This window comes from Protopterus annectens, chromosome 9.part0 (assembly GCF_019279795.1).
Source record: "Protopterus annectens isolate FY-2018-M chromosome 9.part0, PAN1.0, whole genome shotgun sequence".
NCBI classification, from domain to species: domain Eukaryota; kingdom Metazoa; phylum Chordata; order Ceratodontiformes; family Protopteridae; genus Protopterus; species Protopterus annectens.
The window spans coordinates 634,462,928-634,489,042 of NC_056743.1; the positions used below are offsets into that span (position 1 = coordinate 634,462,928).

The 26,115-nt window shown below is 40.5% G+C and overlaps 1 protein-coding gene across 3 annotated transcripts in view; it reads right to left on the reverse strand.

The window, feature by feature from the left end:
• Positions 1-26,115, reverse strand: part of PPT2 (palmitoyl-protein thioesterase 2) — a 361,371-nt gene that overhangs the window by 174,632 nt on the left and 160,624 nt on the right. For all 3 annotated transcript variants that reach the window (XM_044083205.1, XM_044083204.1, XM_044083206.1), the window contains one exon: positions 25,758-25,911. In XM_044083205.1, coding sequence (XP_043939140.1) covers positions 25,758-25,911 — 154 coding nt within the window. The remainder of the gene's footprint in view (positions 1-25,757; positions 25,912-26,115) is intronic.

Below are 26,115 nucleotides of genomic sequence, written 5' to 3' on the forward strand. Positions count from 1 at the left end.
CTTAAAAAGAAAGAAAAGAAAACTTATAAGGATGGAAGGAGAGATGCTACTGAGAAGACAGAGATACTTGAATCATTTACTGTTATCATGAGTATCTTACAAAACTATATTATGTTGTATTGTTGCCCTTATTTTCACATAGGCAGCATATAGGTTCATAGGATTATACTAGGCTATTGGCCTAGAATTTTGCATATGTTCCCACAGAGTCAGCACCTGTTTCCCTGTCCAGCAGGGACACATGTGGGATCCCAGGGGTGTACTTTCTGTTGCCCATCCAGTTGTCCGGGTTCCTCTTATCAAGCTTTGTATCTGATAACTTGGTGGACACACCATAAGTATTCTTTGGATGACAACCACAGCTAATCCACCTCTAGCTTTGGAGACTGCACCTTATTTTTGCCTGGTAAATGTGTGAACTATAGACCATGTAACCACTTTTAAGATGAATGTTGAGGGCACTCATCTGAAAATGAAAGTGAAAATTACCACTCCTTGAGAAGGATAAGCTCTGATGACCCCCTGAAGCTGTCTATCTCATAAGACATAGCAGCATCAATTACACATGGTTATTCGGCTTGAAACTGATTCTGCATAGGGGAACTCAACATGTGAGGTGCAAAGCAAACAACAAGCTGAGCAGATTTATTTATGACTTTGATTCTGGAAATATAAGCAGATAGCTATCTTCTAGAATGGACAACAAATTGGTCAGATTTCCTTACATCTTTGGTGCTGGACATATATACAGTTGCTTCTACAGTCCATTCTGTGAATGATTACCCTCCCTTTCTTTTGGAAAATATAAGAATAACAGCTCCATATCCAATTCAGGACAGTATCTCACATGACCCTAGGCATGAAGGAAGGCTCTATGGAAAATGTGACTCTGTCTTTGAGAAAAACTACGTAGATCAGAGGTATTTCTATTGGGTTCCTATCGCAAAATTGAACGTGAAGAATGCCGAATACCGGAAGGCCGAACTTGGTAGTTCGAAAGGTGAGAATGTCGAAGACGCAGAAACCCAAATTCTTTCCCAGAGAAAGAATTTGGTTGGCTGTTTCTGCGGCTTCGGCATTTTCGAACCACGTCAAGGTAAGTGTATGAATGGGTAGTGATGGACTTTAGGGTTAGGGCGTGAGTCAGGTAAGTGTGCGATAGTGACGGACTTTAGGGTTAGGGCGCAGGTCAGGTAAGTGTGCAGTAGTGACGGACTTTACGGTTAGGGCGCGGGTCAGGTAAGTGTGTGGTGGTGACGGACTTTAGGGTTAGGGCTGGGTTAAGGATAGTGCATAGACAGTGGTGTATGTTAGGTTTAGTGCAGGTTTTGAAGGTGTTTGGTGTGATTGTGTTATGTGTGTGTTTTTCAGAACAGCAAATTTTTTCCCTGGGAAAAAAATCGCTGTTTTGAAGTTTCGATGTTATCCAAATTCGATATTCCCAGTTCAAACTTATGGTGTTCGATATTTTGGAAGTTCGATTTTGTGATATAGACCCTTTCTATTGGGTTAATGACTTTGACCCATTATAGAGTACAATGCCTCTTTTGGAATGTACCTCACAAACATCTGCAGCAGCTGGAAAGGCCACAGGCGTACCTCACAAAGAGGATTACTGGCCTCAAACAGATGCCCTACACTGACCGTCTCAAAAAACTCCAGCTTTACTCCGTAGCATATCGCCTACTCCAAGGTGATCTCTGCCTAACATATAAAGCTATGTCAAACCCAGAGCTGATGGACATGTTACACCTAAAGAAATCCCAATCCCTCCAAGCTACACACTGTAGGGACCTAAACCTTGTCACCACAATAAACATGACATGCTGGAGGGATAGATTCCTGTCCCAGAGACTTCCCATACCCTGGAACAGGCTACCCATCTGTGTCAAGCAAAGTTCTTCATTAGCACTCTTCAAGAAAAATCTTGATGAGTGGATGGGAAATAGGAAATACACCCAGGGGATCACTTCTGTGTCTCTGCTCGACAGTGGCACAGGAAAATAACTTTCTTGGGTGGTGTAATCCAGGGAACCTTGTTGGCTAGGCTTATGTAGGCCCTCGGGCCAATAGCCTAGTACCTACCTATGAATAAGAAGTGAGTTTTAGGGTAGAGATACTACATGCATTGAAATGTTTTCTAGTACTTTTGCAATGACACAGCTGCAATGATGTCATACATTTTCATGTTGGCACACAAAAAGTGTTTTGCAGATTCAAGGCAAAGTGATGTAACATCTAAGAGACTGGTACAACAAAATTTGGGAGTATGTATGTACAAGTCTGGACAATGGACTATACAAATGACTGAGTATATGTTAGAAGGTGATGAGTAAAGTTTCAGGAGACTTACACATGAAGAAAGTGTGGTCTTCAACTTTTGATTTGTTAATTGTAAGTTACTTATTTATTAGCATTTGTTTACTGGAATGGTCTGACTAAGCATAAAAATTGTTCCTTTTCAGTGGCACCTCAGGGAGAAAAGCTCCAAGTACAGACATACAAAAATACAATGAGGTAATATACAGTGTAACAGTGAATAAAAACAAGTACAGACATGAAATAAACAATACAAACAAGCTTATTACAGACTGTAACATTGAACAGAAAACAGTAGGTAGATACTATACAGAGTAAAATTTAAAATGTTGTAATAACTTGATGAAGATACATTTCTCACAGTGCAGCTGTACTTTAGCAATACTCAAGAATGGTTGTTTTGGGAGATCAAAGCATTTGTATTAAATTTAATAGCATTTTTGCAAGTGGTGTATACAATGTTGTTGAAGTAACAATAATATAGATGTAACAGCTAGTACATTTGTGTGCACATGAGGTAGGTGCTATTTTAGGTACAGCTTGGGTGTTTACAGTTTCTAGGCTGAAGATGAGAAGGCATGCAAGAAAGCCAATGTAGAGATTTAGATCTAGTGATTGCATTTGCAGAGTTTTAGAATCACAAACAGGTAAAGAATGACAAGTAATGGCAACAGAAATTAAGTCAGCACAACTGAGCAAGGTAGAGGTTGCAATGACTGGTTTGAGAAAGAAGACAGCAAAACAACTTGGGCTATAATCATTTAAGGGTGCAATGGGAATAACTTATAAGTGTAAGTGAGCTTAGTCAGCGCTGGAACAGGGACATATCCATTAAGTATTGTCTGAGTTGGCCCTTGAGGCCTAACTTTTATTAATTTGTTTGATGGGAAAAAGTAAAGTGCTCCACATCTTAAAGGCAAATGAAGAGAAGAGGCAATTGCCTACCTGGTCATTTGCCTTGGTTGTTAGAATGAGCAGTTTATTAGTAGAACAGAACTAGAGGAACTATAGCTGAAGATTACCTCTTACCTTACCCTACTGTTTGCCACCCTACTCTTTACTAACCTATAAACATCCACACAAACAAACCTGGAACAATGTTGTAATAATAAATAGCATTGCTACAAACTGGGACTGAACTCCCGAAAAACTTGAATACAGCTGGATGATGTCAGTTAAGATAGGGCAGTGCTCAGGATTACAGATGACCTTGTGAGGTATGACACGCTATGATACACAGTGTGGGAAGTCTAGTCAGGAGCACTAGGCAGTGGGGACAGTTCGTTTGTAGCAAATTTAGCTACATTGTTGGAGCATTGCTCAGCAAGGCTGCCCTGGGTTAAATGTAGGTTACTCAGTATTGGAGCAACACAGGAAAATGTGTGGAGAAATATTGATATAGTATGTGTATTTAGTAGAGCTAGTAAGGTGGGGTACAACTCTGTGTGGGGTCCCAAGTTTTTCGGGAGTTCAGTCCTATTTAGTTGTCTAAGGGCAGAACAGTGATGAGTTCTAAAGGGGCAGTTTGTAGCAAAATGAGCTATTTTATTGTAACATTGTTCCAGGTTTGTTTGTGTGGATGTTTATAGGTTAGTAAAGAGTAGGGTGGCAAACAGTAGGGTAAGGTAAGAGGTAATCTTCAGCTATAGTTCCTCTAGTTCTGTCTGTTAGGTAGGGTTTTGTTCTATACAAAAGGCCAAGCTTTTACTGCTTTTTTTAATAACAGTTTGGAAGTGTAGGTCAAATTTTAAGTTGTCATCATTTGTGACTCCGAACAGTTTGGTGTTAGGGATCTGTTCAATCAGGGTGTTATTTAATGAAGTGATTTTGACAAGAGTTTTGCTTTGGGAGAATGTTTTTGGAATGAAAAATAATTTCATTTTCTGGGGGTGAAAAGTATTACTTTCATTTTTGGGGGGTTAAGTAGCAGTTATGATTTATCTAGCCAGGATACTATGGACATAAAGGATTCTTGAGCAATTTCTTGACGTTTTTGTACATTAGAGGCTATACAGATGAGTCGAGTCATTTGCATATTGTACAAGAGTGGTGTGGTTGGAAGCAGTGTGTAGATCGTTTACAAATATGTTAAACAGGAGGGGTCCAAGTATGGTACCTTGTGCCACTCCTACAGGAGTAAGGGGTAGAAATTATGAATATTCTCATTGCCATTTGACTGCTGGGAATCTCTCTGTTAGGTAGCTGTTAAACCAGGAGAGGAAGGAGGGGGAGCAACCCAAGGAGGAGAGCTTTAGTAATATTTTATGGTGACAGTGTTGAATTCTTTAGACAGATCTTGGAATAAGGATGATACTAGGTTTCCACTATTTATATTTCTTTTAATGATATCGGCAAAGTAAAGTAGGGCAGTAGTGGTACTACAGTTGGGATGAAAACCATGTTGTATGAGGAAGATAAGATTGTACATGGTAAGGTATTGAAGTAATTGGGAATGGATACACTGTTTGAATATTTTAGATAATGATGTCAGGATGGCTATAGGTCTGAAGGTGGAGTAATCAGCAGAGGGTCCTCCTTTATGAAGAGGAAGTATGTATGCCTTCTTCCAAATGGCTGTGACATGAGATTCTACAATAGATCTGTTTATTAGTATAGATATTGGATATGACAGAGCTTCAGCTGCAATTTTTGTGGAATTCAAGAGGAACATTGTCTGCAGCAGAGCTTGTAGTTTTTAGTTTTAGGAGATATTTTCTTATGGTGGAGGTAGTGACAGGTTCGAGTGAGAAGTAAGATATCACGGGATTTTGATGATGGGGGCTTGTTTGATAGTGGGGTTGTCTTTGATAAATAAGGCTACAGCATTAAGGAAGTATTTGTTAAAGTTATTAGCAACTGTTGAAGAAGTGTCTGCTGGGGATGGAGTGGGTTATTGCCTTTGGCCTGGAATTTATAGATTTTGGACCAGTAACCAGACTTTTTAGGATTATTTTGGTGTGCCTACTGAAAGTTAAAGAAGTGGAGTTTTTTGTAAAGATTTCCAGTGTGTTTAGTTTTATTTCTTATCTGTCTGCAGTGTAGAAGTTTTTCCTCAGATTTCCTGACATGCTATGCTTTCCCAGCCTTGTCTCAGGTTTTCAACTAAGAAGTAAACAGAATGAGTAAAATGTGTTAATTTACACTTAGAAAAGCAGTCGTTTTATGAATTACTATGATTTACTATTGCTTACAATGGATATCATTCAAAAATATTCTTAACACTGAATGTGTGACAGACCCTTTCAATGTGGAACTGTGAAGAATGAGGACTTTTAATTAAGAGCTGAAATGAGGACTGTTTCTCATAATAAGGTACACTCAAGAGGTATACATGATTGATCCTTAGAGCATGCTACATTCCAGAGGGAAGCAACCATAGGAATTAACTCAGATACCATCTTCTGCATGGGGCCAAAGAGGTAGGAAGAAAAAACCACTCCAGCACTGGGCTTTTAAAGTTACAATAATGTTCCAAGCAACTAAAAATGGTCTCATGGTCCATAATAAACTGCAGTGACATTAAGTGGGACCAGGACCAGTTACATTTGTTGACCTCTAGTTATAAGGAGGTCATTCAATAACCACAAACTGGGAGTATCAGTACTGTAAGTAGGTCTAAGACTGGACTGACACAGACCGATGAGGTCAAGGGATGTCAAGCAGAAATATGTCTGTGCATATACCACCTTCTCAGGCACCATCCTTATAAATGATAGATTAGAAACAAGTGGTAATTTTCCAGGTTATATGGATCTAATGATGATTTCTTGATAACACAATAGAAAAATGACACTTTAAAAAAGGCAGGAAATACTGCTGATCTGAAAGATCTCACATTTTGGATGATAACTGGATCCTAGGAGTCAAGTCAAAAGCCTGCTAGCCTTGTGAGATGCTAGTTCAAATTACAACATGTAGGATGCACAGATGAAACAACTGACATGATCTCATCAGGTCTACATTATTTCTTCAACAGCTTAGGTTGTTGAATTCTTAATGATTAACACCTAAGCGTTGAAGTTTCAAAATCGCGAATGGCCATATATGTGAATTCTTTCCTCCCTTTGCCCTCCCCACACCCCCCAAACTAAATATACCAATTCCGAGATTGCTCTACATTGGGGAAAATGCAAATCCCCGATAACGGCCAAGAAAATTCTTTCCTGAGGAAAGAATTCGCATATACGGCTGTTTGCGATTTTGAAACTTCGATGCTTAGGTGTTGATCATTGCGCATTCAACAGCCTAACCCGTTGAAGAAATAATATAGACCCATCTCCTCATTATCCACGTAGCTGAACTCAGCCCAACACAATTTTGGGCTATCCAGCCAAGGAAATGTCAAAGCTCAGCAATATAGTCTCCAAAGAACTAAGCAGCTTCCTTATATTGTTCCAAAGAAAAACACTCTGACAATAATAAGATACTCTAGACTGCAGAATCTGTATTCTACCCAAAAGCAGCTTGACAATCTGATGTGACAGAAGTTTCACTGGACATAAAAGCTGCCCTCTTACATGAAATCTCAGTCTGGTAAACAGCATAATGCTTATCCAGTTTGCATTTAACTTCAAGAAAACCCATCCTTTGCCACCTCTGCTCTAACTTTTGTCCAAGCTTGCACAGTGAGCAGAAGTCATAGTCAAACCATGACTTTCTGTGTACAACAGACCTTGGATGCACATTTATTATGATGAGGATATGCCACCATTGAATCAGGATCCTCAGCTCTACAAGGTCACACTGCCTACTTTCCTAAAGTCAAGAGAAATAACCATCTCAGATTTAGGGAGGTGATAAAAAATGGACCAGGTAAAGGCCAAACCAGGAAAATGGCTCCACCACCACATCCCTAAACAAGCTGGAATTTATGACCAATGAGTGTCTAAATTTACAAGTAGCAGTGGAAACTACACAAGTAAAGCCCAAGAGTCGCTAAAAGGTTAAGTAACACCATGGCAGGTGTGCAAGTCTTTTCACTGACTCAAGCATCAAAGTCCACAAGTATAAGCCACCTTTAAGAATTATAAACTGGGTCAAGGAAGAAATCTGCAAACTCTTGCAGGAACACCCAGACATAACCTACTGGACAGTAAACCAAGAGGAAGATGCAAGTCTCTCCCACTCCCATGTCATACTCAAAGGAATTAGATGTTCCATCTTCCACTGGACCAGTCTCAATTCACAGGTAAAAAAATGGCTAAATTAACCCACAATTCTTCTCATTCCTGCCTTGGACAATAAATAACATGATACCTTAGGGGACAGAGGTCACCATAACAAAAGCCAGTTCATATTCATTATCACGTTTAAGAAATTCCTAACTTATTTGCATTGATCTGACATTAAACAGCACTGACCTAGGCCTATCACAGGGTGGTAAACCCTGCATTCTGGTAGCAAATCACACTGTGACCCCAGAGATATATTCACTAAGACATGGCACCCCAGCCCCATGCATCACACTCTGGCAGTGTTGAGATAGCCTTCTCACAACATGGCATTCGAGTTCAGGTGAGCAATGAATCCGCTTCTGCTTCTCCCTGCTCAATGTCTACTTGCAATCCTCAGCCTCCAACATCACAAGGGTGTCACAAGGATCAAAGGTCACCTAATAAATTACTGAAGAGCACAGAGGAGGTCACAATCTTACAAAGGTTTGCCATGAAACTGTTGAATGAAGGTTTGGCGAAAACAGGAATGTTGAAAGTCATTTGGCTGCTTCCCGCACTGCTGACCTTCAATACTGCGAGTGTTCTGTGCAGTGAATGCCACTGTGCATTCGCACATATGTGGTCGACCTTTCAACTAGAGATTGCAGTACAGTGTGGCTCGGGAAATTACCCTTTTCCCCACAGTAGTGCGATCTCGGAGTTGGAATATATCATTTGAAGGGGAATGTGGAGGGGGTGCAGGGGGACTTGCCCCCCTGCAAAAATGTTAAGGCACATGATTTGCAGTAATAAATTGCAAAACAAAATGTCGAAAGTGAAAATGCGATTTTGTCGCTAAATGCACTTCGACATTCTGACCTAATTAATATGCAGGAAGTGGGTCTTCAAATTCGATATATTGCACGGATTATGCTGTGTCGTTTGCACATTTGATAGTAAGCCTCTTATAAAACACATGGAAAGAACATCCATGTGAACATAATCAACACCTACCTGCTAATAATAATAATAATAATAATAATAATAATAATAACAACAAAAAACCTTGGTAGAAAACTTGACTAATTTTAGTTAAAAAAATCAAGTTGAGATCATGAGAAATAGGCTCATGAGAACAAATTTGCCATAGTTATTTCAACTAGTTTCATCAAGGAAAAACTGCTATGGCAATAAAACAAATTTGACTGTGTCAGTCAAAGATAGCCTCAGCTAAAACTACTTGCCACAATTATTTTAGACAGTTTCACCAACACAAGACCAACTACCATGGCAATGAACACACTGAATTGTACCAGTCTTAAACAGCAGAAATTAAGTGTCCACAACAATTGTTTCAACTAGATTATACGAGACCACTACTTACAGAGCAACACAGAGAATCTTCATTCTATCATCATGGAAGCTTCAAGGGCAGTACAGTGGGACACCAAATTTCCCCAATTGAAATGGGTCTGCTTAGATCAAAAAACAGGACATGCTCTCTGGGTTGCTAGATAAACTAGAAAACCTATTCTCTTTCATGCTTCCTGCTTGTCCTTAAACATGTAATTTGCCACTGTATAGACTACTGTTGAAAAAAGACTGTTCAGAAATTCCATTCTGCTAAAGTAGCTCTAAAATTTCAACCACTGAAGAGGAATTAATCCTTTGGATTAGAACACTTCATATTTTTAATGGAAGAAAATGGAAAATGCTCACCTCTTTTCTGGCAACCAAAAAGAATTGTGATAGCAGTATGCAGTACCTTTGCAGGAGAAAATTGTTTTGTCTGTGATAGCCTCAACAATGCACTTATTCTATTACTTTTTCTGAACTTTAAAATAGTGATTGAATAATCAAAGACACAGTTATTCTTTGATTGAGGCAATTAAATCTACAAATCCTATCACAGAAAAATGTGTTTTGCTTGAAAATTAGTGAATTAAGACAATTCATCAAAACCCCGAGAATTCACAGTATGCTATGGTCAGCAAAATAAAAAAAAAACTACCAGACTGCCACCATTTTTATTCTATTTGATTCTATTGAATTTCTGCAAAATATTAACCTTTTTTTTTACAGAGAGAGAGAGGAGGAGTTTAAGTCTGTAGTTACTTCCTTTGTTTGAGGCTTTGTGGGGGGAAATTTATTGTGGCACTGTAGTGATAAGTGTATACTTTAAAAGTAGTTTAGACCTCAGAGTGTATGTGTGTGTGTGTGTGTGTGTGTGTGTGTGTGTGTGTGTGTGTGTGTGTGTGTGTGTGTGTGTGTGCGTGTGTCTGTGCCAAAACAGTGAGTCATGCGGAGCCTCCCTTGAAGTAGTTACTGCTGATTGTGCAGGCTAATGTTATTAATATTATTAATGTAATGTAACCACTCACTGAAGATTTTCTCCATTATATTTACAAAACTGGATGTCAGACTTAAAGCATGAAGTCTTTGACTCATGTGAATATACTAATCAATAATGAGGCATCAAAAGGCCACAAACTGATCATTTCCACCATGTTGCTACATCTGTTCCCCACGTACCCGCTATTACCCTTTGTTGAGATTTATCAGTGTCAGCGTTTCCTCATACTGCTTTGATCACTCACATTCCACTATATTTTTCAGGACTGGTTATTCCAAAAAGCCACAACATCTCATTAACAAAACATTCCTGAAGTCAGAGTTGATTTTCACTTTCCAAACATCAGCAATGGCATCTATTTCCTCCTCTGTCCTTATTACTCATTGGTTCATTACCTTACACTATGACCTGGGATTAAGGTCTACATATTGAACTACTTTCTGTCTTCTGGAAATCACCTCTACTGATTCTTTCTTACATGGCACAATGGTGCTGTGGTTAGAGATGCTTTTCAACTAGCTTGAATCTCAGGTTCAGTTCTCAGCTGAAGCCTTCTGTGCAAAGTATACATGTTTTTGATGTGTCTGCATGAGTTTTCTCTGGGATCTTCATTTTAGCTTCATCACGGCTTATATCTAATAACTAAGGTATGTTTCTCACTAAGACATAATGTGGATGTCCATTTTCACTAGTGCAAGACCAGTGTCGTTCTGTGATCAGTGCTAATAGGCAGAGAAAATCTGCTACATTTAATGTTTTGCAAGGTGAGTAAGCACACATATAAGGATTTACTGTAAAGGTGATTCATCTGAAGATCATATTACCCCTCTCCATATGGAAGTAAACGTTTTTGTATAACCACATCCCCTATCAGTGCAAACCATTTATACCAGCTGTTTAGTTGCTCATTAAATTTTCTCTCATTTTGATTTGGTCAGATAGTGTAGAAGAATGTAGAAATTTAAATCTGTGTAAATGTAGCATCCCAAAGTTTTGCTGCTATTACAACCTACTCATATTCATTGAGTAAGTCAAATTAAATAAACTAATAACTGAAAATTCAAAAGCTTCATGCTATTTATTACTAGGTGAGAAATGCAATCAACAAAAATATTCAGTCTTGATAAACTGAGACAGGGTGGGGGATATGACAGAAATATTTAAGAACCCCAAGAGAATCTGCAGAGTCCAAGTTGCTACTACATTTTAAAAAGTTACATGAAAACAAGAGTACACAATCTGAAGATATAAGCTGGACCACTGAGGGAGATAAACTAAGTATTTTTTAAAAGTACCGGCTTTCCTGAAGAAGTTGTATGGTCAAAAGTAATAGAAATGTTCAAGAACAAGTGGGGATGACATAAAGCAACAAAAACATACTTTGCAACATACTACAGCACAGTTCACTTTCACTATTATTGACGTAATAAAAGGGTACAGACAGGGCAAAATGGGTTGGCACTCTATTTTAAATACTAAAGACCATAACTGGATCATTAGACTTGGGGGGATTGTTTAGACCTGGTCTTAATGAGCAATTCTAATTAATTACCCATTGAAATGTGATGTGTATTTAAACAATGAAACATTTTTGCGTTATATTCACTGAGGAAGGCATATGGATGCTGAAACCGGTTTGACTGTTTTGTTATAGCTATAGCTTTGCTATAGCTTTTGGAGTTGCCACAATAAAACAGCTTTTTGGTTTCACTAAGGTGCTGGCCAGTTTTGTGATTGCTTTAGGTGTTGTGGGCCTTTGCACCAGCCATAGTTGCGGTTCTTGTGTGTGTATCTGGAATCCTGACTACTGCTGTTGGCTCAGACTGTTAACCTTTCTGCCTTAGTGGCGTTGACTCCGGGATTTGGTTTTACTTATTTTCACATTTCTACTTGAGGTGCCTTCCCTATCTGATGTATGCTTGTGTGGAATTCCTTTGTATAGGCGGAGACGTAAGTCAGCCTTTCTACAATTGTGCTCAGTTGAATTTTTGGTGTTTCGTATCCACTTTACCAATACGGTTTGGGCCCAAATCTCCTATATGGTGTTTTACGGTGAAACGAATGTTGGCCGTTTATGTGACATTCAGTGAAATTGTTGTTCCTTTGCTTACAGGATTCTTATGGTGGATAGATCCTCATCGGCAGAGACATATGTTGGCCAGTTGGATTACCTTAGTATTTGCACTTTATGGGAACAGTTTGGACATTTACGTGAATTTATTGTTTTTGGAAACCTCAGGACACACGGGCATTGAAGGACTTTATTCAGTTGTATATTTTATTTACATTTATGAATGCAGTGAAACAGCGTCAGCAAGGTTAAATACTCTTTGCATTGACTTTTTGCCGATTTTCAAAGAAATAAGGGTGGGGGAGAATGCCAGTCATCCAAGTATTGCATTTACTTTCCTGCATTTGGTGGAGTGGTCACGATACAATTTAATACTTGTTCTACTGGGAAGTGTGGTCTATATTAGTCTACCACCTTCAGTGAACTGGGACATTTCATCAATGTGCTTTTTTGTACTGCTCCATCAGGATTTATTATAATTTTGAAGCACAGATTATGTGTTTATTATATACTTCATTATTTAATTTGTTTGGTGGGCAGTGTTACTGTTTGGACAATCCTGTTTACATATAATGACCTTTTGCCATTTTTTCTTCGGCATATATGGATGGTGATGAATGCTAACAATTTGAGCTTCTTATTTAGTAGTGTGTTTGGCGGCACGACTGGGACATAACTGCAACATCATTTTATAACTGGTTCAGTGTGCTCCAAGTCATTCACCAGCCTACTATTTTCAGCAAATTTGGACATTTCATTAATGTGGGGTTGCAGTAGGACTTTTTTAAAATTTATGGACTATTTCAAATCTACTTATCTTTCATATCAACATTCAACTTGTTTTTTGGGGCTGGGTTTCCGGCTCGGATATTATTATTCATATGTGTTTAGCATTTGGTCTGTGTTTGGTGTTTTTTGGGGCTGGGTTTCCGGCTCTGATATTATTATTCATATGTGTTTAGCATTTGGTCTGTATTTGGTGGGCAGTGTCATTGTTTGGACAATTTTGTTTATATATACACTGAATTTTTGCCTTTTTTGTATCGCATATATGGGTGGTGAAGAATGCTAATTATTTGAGTTTCTTATTCATTACTGTGTTTGGTGGCACGATTTGGGATACAACTGTGACATCATTTTGAATTGTTTCAGCCTGGTTTAAGACATTCACCAGCCTATTACTTCCAGTGAATTGAGATTTTTCATCAATGTGGGGTTGTATCAGGACTCCTCATAATTTATGGACTATAACAAATGTGTTTATTCTTCACATCATCATTTCATTTCTTTTTTCAGACTGGAATTCCGGCCAGGACATTATGATTTTTTTGTATAGGATAACAAGTCTGTTTTGTTCCTTATTCCTGAGGTTGTTCACGTTAATTTACTGGCCATTCATACTGACCAACGTTATTAGGTCTATGGTTTATATATGTGCTTTGTTGGCCAATTTGACCATTTGTTACTGTATTTGCTATTGCATACAGTACCCTAGTCATTTTTGGTGCAGTTTATGATACATAAGTTGTGTTTTCTAGCCATTCAAATTATTGGGCTACCTTTATAATAGTTTAGGGTTTTTGATTTAGAACCAATATTACATAATGGACTTTCATGCTCTTTTACAGGGTTTATCTGCAGATAAACATGATTTACAAGCCTTTGGGCTGGGATAATCACAACCTGCTGGTAACAATATTGATAATAATGATCCCTCATATATCTGCATTACCCTTTTCAACCAAATAATGAAAAGTATGAAGTCATTAAGAACGAACGTGTGTCATTTAAAATTATTTACTGCCTACAAGACCCAAGGTATTACCCCACGTGGACTAAAAATACGTATACAACCCTTAGTTAATGTTACTGATGATTCTTTATCTGAAGCTTGGCTTCAAGCTCAGCAAAAGGCCTCCATGTCTTTCGTGGAGGCTCTGCTTTCTTATTATGAATGTATGATTGATAAATACATCATAGAGGTCAATCAGATTTATGAACAGGTTAAGGTTTATGAAGGGGAGGCCTTCTACACACCACATTTTCAAAAATTGGTTCAGGATTTGTTTTCCCTTGAGAAAAAGCTCAAGGACAAAAAAGTACACAAATTTAATAGGAGCGTAAATGATTACCAAAGAGGTAAACCATTTGGACCAGGCAAAAATGTTAAGTTTGCAACACATGAAAATACTAAACCCACTTTTAAGAGGCAAAGACCACATTCTATTCTCAAGAAGACCACAACTAGTTTGAGTGTTACTTCTGGAGATGAGTCATCCTTGGCCACTGAGGTAGAGACTGTTCACAGTTCTGCTTCACCTGTGGCGAAGAAATTTGTGGGTTTTGACCATTTAGAAGGAACAAACACAGGGGGGGGGGCCGCAAACATACAGCATCCAGGAAACACAGAAAAACTTTTGGAAGTATTGATACCCTGGAAAGCCCTATTCATAATATGCACAATATTTCATCAGTGCAGTTGTCAGACGGTGAAATTAATCTTAATAACGGCTTGAATTTCATACCTGGTTTACTGGTTTATGAAGATACATTTGCTGATGACATCATGGCCTTTTGCCGTTTGATAAATTTAAAATTGTATTTTCAGCCTCAATCACATACTCAACGATCTACTGATTTTACATTTCGTAAATCTTCATTCATCCCTCCGATGGATAGACATGTGGCAACATTCCAACAATGTGTACTGAAGGATTTGCATTTTTTTGGCTCTGATTTTCAGCTTCAGAGATCTTACCTCACCAACGTGGAAAAACAAGCCCTTTTAAACCTCAAAGAGAGAAAAGATTTGTTTATTCTTCCTGCAGATAAGGGTGGGGTTGTGGTGGTTCTGGACTGGGCCATGTATTTAGCTGAGGCTAATAGAGAACTATCAGATGGTCAATTCTACATTTACATGCCTTTGGATCCCACTAATAGATTTAAAAAGGAAATTGATGATTTTCTCAGGAATGCCTTGGAGGAGGGGATTATCAGCAAGACGGTATGTTTCCATCTCACTGCTGCTGATCCTCAGTCACAGTATCTGTATTTGCTACCTAAAATTCACAAACATCTACAAAAGCATCCGGGTAGACCTAATGTTTCGGGTAGAGGCTCTTTGACTGAACCCCTATCGGCATTCTTGACTAAATATCTCAAACCTTTATTACCACTAATCAGGTCCAGGATCCAGGACACCACACAATTTTTGCACATTATTTCAGACACACAGTTGGAACCACATTGGCTCATGTGCACACTAGATGTTAGTACAGTGTATACCAGTATTCCTCATTGGGCTGGTTTAGAAGCCATTGAAGACTGGCTGAAAAGGGCAAATATTTATCCACCAGGCTTTAATACACTTTTGATTTGTATGACTGAACATGTTCTCACCAAGAACGTTTTTTATTTTCACGGCAAATGCTACTGGCAAGTCAAAGGTACTGCTATGGGAGCGTCTTTTGCTCCCATATATGCAGACTTGCTCATGGTATTCCTAGAGGAACAACTGATTTACAACACTAGTCATAATTTATATATTTCTGAAATTGACATTTGGAGATGGTATCTGGATGACTGCTGGATGGTATGGAGAGCAGATGAGACCTATTTGCATGAATTCATGCAATATTTGAATGAGAACAAATGGGGCATTGAATTCACGGTACATTACCATTCCATGGAAATTAATTTTTTGAATGTGACTTTAAGTAGGGACAAGGACCAAACACTCAGTACCAAGTTGTTTCGGAAACATCCCCAATATAATACGCTACTCCATGCCTCCAGCTTTCATCCCACACATATAATTAATAACATTCCCAAATCTCAATTTTTCCGCATTAGACGGATATGTTCCTCTGAAAAATCTTATCAGGAATTCCAACATGATCTTGTCAACAGATTTGATCATAGAGGTTATGATCATAATATTGTTTTGACTGCCAGTAATTGGGTGTCCACAAAAACCAGATCTGATTTATTAACATACAAATCTAGAGTTCCGGATGACAGCACTAATCTCAGGCTTGTTACCACCTATGGGCGTAATACTAATATTCTTCGGAACATTGTTGATCGGTATTGGGGTATCCTTAGATCAGATGATAGAATCTCAGAAATTTTGTGACCTAGGTGTTTGTTTTCCTTCCGAAGGGGCCCCACTTTGGTGTCACATTTTAGTCACTATAAACATAGCAGGGAGAAGATTCCATGACAAACTACCTTACTGAGATTTACTTAAGGGTTGTTTCCCCTGTGGTCATTGTTCAGCCTGTCAACATTTTCGCAAACCCAAGAGTTTTACCAGTGCACACACATCAAGAGTTTATGACATCCCATTTTTTGGGAATTTTAGCATGGACTGGCTTATCTATTTAGCCAGTTGTTCTTGCTCAGCATTCTATGTGGGCCAAACATCTAGGTCTCTGCGGGTGAGGGTTTCTGAACATCTCAGTGATATCCGTAACAAAAGAGCTTCTAGCTCATTATTTAAACACACTTTGCAACATACTACAGCACAGTTCACTTTTACTATTATTGAAGTAATAAAAGGATACAGACAGGGCAACATGGGTTGGCACTCTACTTTAAATACTAAAGAACATAATTGGATCATTAGACTTGGAGGATTGTTTAGACCTGGTCTTAATGAGCAATTCTAATTAATTACCAATTGAAATGTAATGTGTATTTAAACGATGAAACATTTTTGTGTTATGTTCACTGAGGAAGGCATATGGACTGTTTTGTTATAGCTATAGCTTTGCTATAGCTTTTGGAGTTGCCACAATAAAATAGATTTTTGGTTTCACCAAGGTGATGGCCAGTTTTGTGATTGCTTTAGGTGTTGTGGGCCTTTGCACCAGCCGCACTTGCGGTTCCTATGCGTGCTTATGGCACACACAATATATGCCATATGTTCCCATGGCAAAACATCTCTCACTTTTCAGCAACAGTAACTATGATATCCTGGATGATCATGTCTTGGTTACTCTATTCTTTCATTCCTGGCTGTTGTTTAGACAGCGTCCCATTGCAAACAGTGCAGTACAAGATACATTCCGCAGAGCAAAGTAAAAGAGTCAGAAAATACGTGTCAAAGAAAACAACATAACTGAACAAGATGAAAAGATAAGCAGTCAGGATGCAAGAGATTAAGTGAATGTTACAAGGTGGATTCCCCCACAGAAACAAAAGGAAGTATTTTTTCACAACAAAAGGTGACTGACAGGATTGGAACAGCCTTTCTGAAAAGATGGCAGTCAAAATTTTAACAGAATTAAAAAATGTACAACACTCATGGGAAGTTCTTATAACGGAAAAGAAAAACTAAGATGAAGAAACTGCTGGATGAATAAGAGCTACAGTTTATCCAAAACTCAGGGGAATGGTAAATCAAATGGTCAAGTAGTTCCTACAGCCATCACATTCTGTTTCTAAACAAAAAACACAAGTTAGGCATTATATTTTAGTGTGTTATGACTTTATAATGCTAACATCAACCACTTGTAAAATTGCAATGTTCTCCCAAAACACTACACAGACACATCATCTGATTCAGCTTCTTGAGAACACTGATCCACACACTTAGGATTGCTTCCCTTAACCACTATAATGCCCTCTAATCAGAGCTACTGGATGTTGCTACCTACCATTTACAAATGGCAGCTGCAGACTGCTTACCATGTACCAAACTTTGATGATGTTATTCTTGTGCTTCTCAGTCCACACTGCTTGCCAAGTGAGTGGCAGTTCAGCTTCGCTGTTAGTTTAATGACCAATAATTTCCACCCTAGAATCGAACAACCTGCAGGAACTCTTTACTGCTGCTCCCTTGTGTAAATTTCAAGACTCAGAAGTGCGAGTCCTCAGAAGCTTGAGCCCCATTATTACAAATAAATAACTACAAAAATAGAGCAGAACAGTGATTGTCAAACATCGCTGCTCTCCTTTAAAGCTGATTTTTATTTTTTGCCTACACCTCCCAATGTGGAGTTCAGTCCTCCCCAAAATGATACATACAAATTCTGAGATCTTTACACCTTGGAGAAAAGGGAATAATCTAAGAAATGTCAATCTCAGACTTAGTATATGTCTGCAATTTCCTTACAAAGATTCATTATTCTAGATTTGCGCAAACAGGTCCCAAGACATCAGCTGCCCCTTTTCCTCTCTGTCTCTGTTTCTTCACTGTTTCCCAACAACAGCTAAAGGTCCTCAAGATTTGCCTGGAGAGATCCTGCACAAAATATTTTGTGGAATTCTCATGGCCATGGTTCTGGGGAATTTTCTGCCTCATCAAATATAAGACTGCTCGACCCATAAAGTACAGTTTTGTACCTACCATAAATGTAGATGTCCGATAGGTATGCATCTGCAGTCATAACATATGGGTTGTCCTGCCTCAGGCAGCCCTTCGGTCGGCTGGATTCCAAAGTCTGGGTCTGGCCTCGGCTGATGTCGCACTTTCCCCGACGTCAGAGCTTCTGGGGTATAAAGGCATCATCCGACGCCATTTTCCTCAGTGTTTCTTGCCCCAGATAATGCTGAAAAGCTCCAAACAGTAGCAAATTATATACAGGTATATATATATATATATATATATATATATATATATATATATATATATATACAAACAAACAAATACACCATAATAGATTCCCCCAGTTAGCTGAAAGAGGGGTAAGCACCCTAGGAAAACCACAGAGGGGAAGGAGGATAGGTAATCCTGACTGCAGATGCATACCTATCGGACATCTACATTTATGGTAGGTACAAAACTGTACTATGTCCTTCAAGGATGCATCTGCAGTCATAACATATGGGTAGAATACCATAGCCAAACTGGGGGAGGAGGTACTAAGAGAAGGATGGTGTAGTTAAAATCCCCTGCAGAACTGCAGTTGCAAACCCTGCTCGGGATCTGGAGTATAAAGGTAGATTGTAATGCTTGGCAAATGTATGCACGGAGCTCCAAGTAGCAGCTTCTAAAATGTCCTTGGTAGCCACCCCTCGTAGGAAAGCTGTAGTGGTGGCTGTGGCCCTTGTGGAATGAGGCCTGATATTTTCAGGAGCTGTCTTTCCATGAAAGGAGTAGCAAAAACGAATGCAATTTCCTATCCATTTTGAAATTGTCTGTTTGGAAATTGCTCTTCCTTGCACCCCAGTTGCATATACTACAAAAAGTTGGTCAGTTTTTCTGTTGGTTTTAGTTCTGTCCAGATAGTAGCGTAGCTGTCTGTGTATATCCAAGGTGTGCAAAAGTTTCTCTCCTTTGTTCTGTGGGTTAGGGAAGAAAGTAGGCAAATGAATAGCTTGGTTCAAGGATACCCTGGATACCACCTTTGGCATGAAAGTAGGATTGGTTCTCAGTGACACTCTATCCTGGTGGAAAATAAGAAAAGGCTGCACTGCCATTAATGCCTGTAACTCGGATACTCTTCTTGCTGAAGTGATTGCCAGAAGAAAAGCAGTTTTCCAAGATAGAAACTGTAGGTCTGCTGATGCTTCTGGTTCAAAAGGAGGTAGTGTCAATTTTTCCAGCACAAAATTGAGATCCCATGCAGGTAGAGGGGGGTCTCCTTGGAGGTTTAACATTTTTGATCCCTCAAAAATTGTCTGAGCAGAGGGTGAGAGAAGATAGGTGGATCCATATTGTATTCTGCTGAAATTGCTGAAGCATGAATCTTAATGGAGGAGTAAGACAGGCCATTGTGGAACAATTCTGCTAAGTACTCTAGGATGTGTGCTAGGTTTGCCACTGAGACATCTGTGCCCTTTGATGTGCTCCAAATGAGGAATCTCTTCCATTTAGCTGAGTATGTCTTCCTTGTGGAAGGTCTGCGAGCCTCCAGGATAATGTCCTTCACCCTCTGAGATAAAACAGTTTGGTTTGGTTTTAAGGAATTTTCCAGGCAGTTAGTTGCAATGTTTTCAAGTTTGGATGCAGGGTCTTGAAATTGTTCTGCGTTAGAAGAAGAGGCCATAGGGGAAGAGGCCATGAGTTCGCCTGAGACATGCTTCTCAGTAGTGGATACCAGTGTTACCTTGGCCAGTCCGGAGCTATTAGTATCACCTTTGGCTGTTCCTCCCTGATCTTCAGTAGAACCTTGTTCATCAATGGGAGAGGTGGAAAGGCATATACTGTTAGGGCATTCCAGCTGAAAGAGAGTGAGTCCAACCTCCAGGCTTGTGGGTGGTATGTCCTTGAGCAGAATTTTTTCAGTTGGTGGTTGGGTGGGGAGGCGAACAGATCTATCTCTGGCATTCCCCATTTCTTTGTTATGAGTTTGAAGATGTCTGGATGCAGCATCCATTCGTGTGCATCCGTGGTAGTTCTGCTTAAACTGTCTGCTAGTGTATTTTCTTTTCCTGGTACGAATTTGGCCTGTAGCTGGATATTGAGATTCAGGCATAGGTTCCACAGATTCATTGCCATCCGGCATAGAGGGTAGGAATGTGTGCCTCCCTGTTTGTTTATGTACCACATGACCATGGTGTTGTCTGTCCTTATTAACAGATGTCCTTGCTGGAGGAATGGTTTGAATGCCTCGATTGCATGGCTCACTGCCAGCATTTCCTTTTGGTTTATGTGCATGCTTAGCTGCCCTTGAGGCCATAGGCCTTGGATGCATTTGTCCTCCATGTGTGCTCCCCATCCTTGGTCTGAGGCGTCTGTGGTGATGGTCTGCCTTGTTTTTGGTTTGTTGAAAGGCAACCTTCTGTTGGACTGGCAGGCCTGAGCCCACCACAGGAATTCCTTTTGAAGGCATGGAATGATTGGTATCATGGTTTCTAGGCTGTGACTGTGTTGAGACCATACATTCCTTAGGTACCATTGCAATTTTCTCATATGCAGCCTGGCATGTGGAATTAAGATTATGCAGGATGCCATGTAACCCAGGGCCTGCAGGACTTTCCTTGCAGTAAGCTGAGTTTGTCTTGTTAAAATCATGAAATAATCTGGAAGTTGTTTTTGTTTTTCTTCTGTGAGAAAAGCCATCTGAGTGTTTGTGCCCAGATCCGCACCCAAAAAGGTTATCCTTTGGGATGGCACTAGTCTTGACTTTTGGATGTTGACTGTGTATCCCAAGGCCTGTAGCAGGAGTATGACATAGGCCAAGTCCTTTAACAATTTAACAATTTTTTCTTGTTGTCCGCTTGTATTAGGCAGTCGTCCAGGTATGGATAAATTTGGATTCCCTGAAGTCTGCAATGTGCAATTACTGATGCCAGGCATTTCGTGAATACTCTGGGCGCAGTAGATAAGCCAAAGGGCAATGCTGAGAATTGATAATGCTCTGATCCTGCAAGAAATCTGAGGTGTCTTCTGCAATCTGGTCGGATAGGGACATGCAGGTATGCCTCCTTGAGATCTAGAGTCACCAGCCAAGACTCCTTGCCCAGCATGGGAAGAAGTTGCTGTAGGGTCAGCATTTTGAATTTTGGCACAATGAGGTAAGTGTTGAGCGCGGACAGGTCGAGAATAGGCCTCCATTGGTTTTCTTTTCTTGGTACCAGGAATAATCTGGAGTAAAATCCTTGGCCTTGTTCTGTAGATGGTACCCTTTCTATAGCTTTCATCTGAAGTAGTTTGCTGATTTGTCTTAAAGCCTCTGCCTTCTGGTTTGGTGGAAGGTTTGGCATTCCGCCCCTTTTTGGCAAAGTGTGGAAGTAAAACCTGTATCCTTTGTCTATTGTTTGCAATGTCCATGTATCCTTTGTAATGCGATGCCAGTTTTTGGAGAATAAAACCAGCTTTCCGCCCAAGGGAGCTTCCAGTTGATCCCTGGTAGGCGGAATCAGAGTCAAGTCATTGGGTCTGTCCTGTGGTAGTGGTTGGAGTTGTAGCTGTGGCACTACTCCTCTGGTTGGCAGGCTGCCACTGACGGCCCCTGTAGGCACCTTTTGATTGACCTCTGCCTCTAGGGCGTCTGTTCCTGCCCCTCTGTGCTCTGGAGGTGTCTGGAAAGGACCAATTCTTCGTAGGCCAGTTTCTGCTGAACCTCGGAGGTTGGACCTGCAGGAATTCCTTTACTGTTTGCACAGATTTTGCTTGTTCTTCCACCTTCTTTAGAATCTCCTGTGCAGGGGAGCCAAATAAACTTTGTTTCTCCATTGGAGCATCGAGGAGTTTAGCCTTGACATGGTCTGGCAAAGATTGCTCCTTCAGCCAGGCATGCCTACGAATTACTGCCCCAGTCATAGCTGATCTAAATGAAGCCTCCAGTGCATCATAGCCACATTTTAAGAAATGATTACTGACCTGCTGAGAGTTGTGTACCAAATCCTGAAGGGATTTACGGTCTAAAGGTTCAGGAGAAGAAAGCTTCTTATTCAGCTGATCTAACAAAAATTCTTGGTACTGTATCATATGGAATTGACAATTTAATGCCCTGGCAGAAAGAGTAGCAGATGTATAAACCTTTTTTCCCCATCTCTAATGCTCTAGACTCTCTTTCAGAGGGTAGGGGATTCTTGGCAGTAGCAGCTGCAGCCCCTTTAGGGCCCTGAGAAATAGTTTCTGGGTCTGCAGCATGGGCTTTATACAGGTGGAAGTGAGAATCCGGGACCCTGTAATATCTGTCAGGTTTGGCAGGGGCCGGGGGAAGAGAATCAGATGCAGTACTGACTTCATTGTACACATCATCAATTACGGTCAGAACAGGAGGTATGGCTAAGGGCCTATGCTGGGGCAAATGTAAAAAGGTCCTTAATCTTTTTCTAGAATCAGAGAAATCCTGACCCTGCCATTGAAAGTGTTCCCTCATGGAGTGTAAAGTCTCCCCAAAGGAAAATTCTTCTGGTGGGGAGGCCGAAGGAATAGAATCTTCTGCATCTGAATCCCCATAAGGCGAGTAGGCCCCTTCCTGATGGTCTGACAAATCAGATCCATCCGTGGAGTAATCTGAGGAGAGAGGTTCAGAGGGATCAGTCCTGGGCCTTTGTCTGGAGGAGGTTGGGAGGCCCTGTCTGGGTGAGGTTGGGAACCCCTAATTAAGGAAATGAGGTCCTCAGCAAGACTGAGGATCTGAGAACTGGAGGAAGGCCTCTGGGAAGTAGATTTGGCAGGCAAAGTTTTTGAAAGTTTGGCAGCTTTTGCCCTGGAGAAGGCCTTAATAGACATAGAAGCTGGGGGCCTAGCTGCCCCACGTGCAGGAGTAGAAATGTCCAAAGGTATGGTGTCGGACAATTCTTGAGCACTAGCTTCGGTAGGGAGTTCTGAAGCCGACTCAGCCGGGGCCTCTCTGGCCTCGGTGGTCGGAGGTATGGTTTCGGTAGCAATAACCGTGGACTCGGTTTCAGCCGAAACCGAGACACTCGCTGTAGGCCTAGCCGTGGTTTCAGCCGAAACCGCGGCGCGAGTGTCGGTCCTTTTCCTTGCATTTTGACCATATGCGGTCGGAGTCTCCGGCGGCATTTTATAAGCAAAGCGTTCCAAAAATTACTCTGCAAACTCCGACCGACGACTAAGAGTCCGTCGGTTGAAGGAGGCACAGGCTAAACAAGCTGATACGTCGTGGTCTGGGCCTAAGCAAGGAAGGCAGTAAGAATGGAAATCCTTATGAGGTATTTGTTTCCCACAAGTTAAACAATTATTTACTTTGTCTGACATCGGCTGAGGCAAGAAAGAGTCCCCAACGGGGTACTTAGCTTTTTTCGAAGTCTTCGGTAGCTGAAATCTCTGGATCTGACCGACCGGCACTTGCGAACAGCTTCTGCTTCGGGCACCGCGCAGCAAGAAAGACTGAGGAAAATGGCATCGGCTGATGCCTTTATACCCCAGAAGCTCTGACGTCGGGGAAAGTGCGACATCAGCCGAGGCCAGACCTAGACTTTGGAATCCGGCCGACCGAAGGGCTGCCTGAGGCAGGACAACCCATATGTTATGACTGCAGATGCATCCTTGAAGGACATCAACCTTAAGACCATTTTACAACCCCTTTTACTTAAATACCATAACCTGATTTCCCTTAAACTAAACATCTGACACCCCCTTCTGTTTAAAAATCATTTCCTGAATTCAGTTAAGCTATGTGTCCTATTTGTTGGATTTTTGCACCTAAATGAAGTGTGTGTGTGTGTGTGTGTGTGTGTGTGTGTGTGTGTATGTGTATATACATATATACACACACATATATATTTATACAGTTCCCCTTCAGAAGGTCGAATGGCTGAAATCTCGAAATGCATATGGTCGAGACCATATGCTTGAAATTTCAGAAGCTCGACCGTCGGAATGGGGATCGGCATACAGCACAGAATGGGAGATTTCCCTTTCTGCGCTGTAGTGCGATCTTGGAGTTGGTACAAATAAGTAGTGGGGGGTGGGGGTGCAGGGGGGCTTGCCCCCCCTGCAGAAACATTGTTTTGTGTTACGCTGTTTTTTTTTCCCCTTTCAGAAGGTCGAGCTTCTGAAATTCGAACATATGGCTTCGGCCATATGCATTTCGAGATTTCAGCCATTCGACCTTCTGAAGGGGAAGCATTTATACATATACACACACACACATACATATATATATATATATATATATATATATATATATATATATATATATACACACATGGGTCCATGTTAGAATGTCGATGTTCTGAACATCAATGATCATAACAGTAAGCTCAAAACAGTGAAACAGTGCAATACTGATCTGCTATAATGTCGAAGATGAAAGGATCGCACAGTGCAGGTGGGAGGATTGTGCAAGATTGCAGTATAGCTGGTTTGGGGATTTTGCCCATTCAAGTAGTTAGTATATATAATTACCAGGAGTGTGAAGGGTGCCTCCCCTGCAAAAACATATGTATTCAATGTTCTGTGTGTCAGTGTTCTGGCACTTCTTTATTGGGCTACTTCCCTGTTTAGCAGTAGATGTTCTAAACATTCAATGTTGTAACACAGACCCATACACACACACACACACACACACACACACACACACACACACACACACACACACACACACACACACACACACACACATCTATATACGAGTGGTACACTAGCTCAGTGGTTTACAATGCATCTTCAGAGCACCTGGTTCTTCAGTTTGGTTCCTCTGGCTGGGGGCCTACTGTGTGGAAATCGTATATCATTCTTGTCTTTAGTTTCATTCCACAATCCAAAGCCTTGTAGACAGTGCCCCACAGTAATCCTCCAACCTACCCATACGTGTGTGTGTGTGTGTGTGTGTGTGTGTGTGTGTGTGTGTGTGTGTGTGTGTATGTGTGTGTGTGCGTGAGATACCTGAGTAAGTGTGTGTATATGCGTGTTGTGTTTGAGAGACTTTGTGTATATAAATTTTGCAATGGACCAGTGTTTACTCCAGGACCTAAACAACTATCACCTGACAGCAACTGGAACAGGTCGCAATGCTTTTGTGACACTAAACAGGATAAAACTGGTATCAGAAAATGAATAAATTATATGAATGGGTGAATGAATACAGGTGGCATGACACTGACAGAGTGTCAGATTCCTGAGGATCTCATCTTTGTCAACATACGGCTGAATACAACATGCTAAACAGCAAAATTAGAATAAATGTGAGGGGTTGTGCCCAGTACACTATAACAAAATATGAACTCTGAAGTCATTGCATGTCAAAGTAAGTAAACTTTTATGGGAGGGGATAATCTAACTCAGGATGTTGTGGTTGGTCTGCTGTTATCATCACTAGTATTCTAAACGGTGATGTTTGCCAGACACACGCGTGCGTACACACACACACACACACACACACACACACACACACACACTTGTGTTAAAATTGTGTGTGGGCTTTTAATATGAGTTTTTACACTAACTGTGTTATGGACAGCAGGAGGTAAAAAAAATAAGTATGACAAATACCTTGGGAGTAACAAATTAGATGGACTCCATTTGCAGCATTTTGCATTATAGGAGAGATTGCGTCCTGAAATCCTTGCACCTGCATCCACATTGGTTTGAGGCTCTCACTACGATCAAACAAGTCAATTACTGTCACGTTTGTTCCAGGATGGGTCTGTAGGAAGACATACAGAAAAGTCAAAACAGCAATTGAGTGCTTATACATCAACAACAGAATATGAGATCTAAAAAAGGCACCCTAACTAGTCAGCTACAGTTGCCTAAGACCTGTCAGCTAAAACCAGCAGTAGAAAGGTAAAATAAGCAGTGTGACAGTGAAATATTGTGGTTCATACCAAGAATAAAACCTAAACCATTC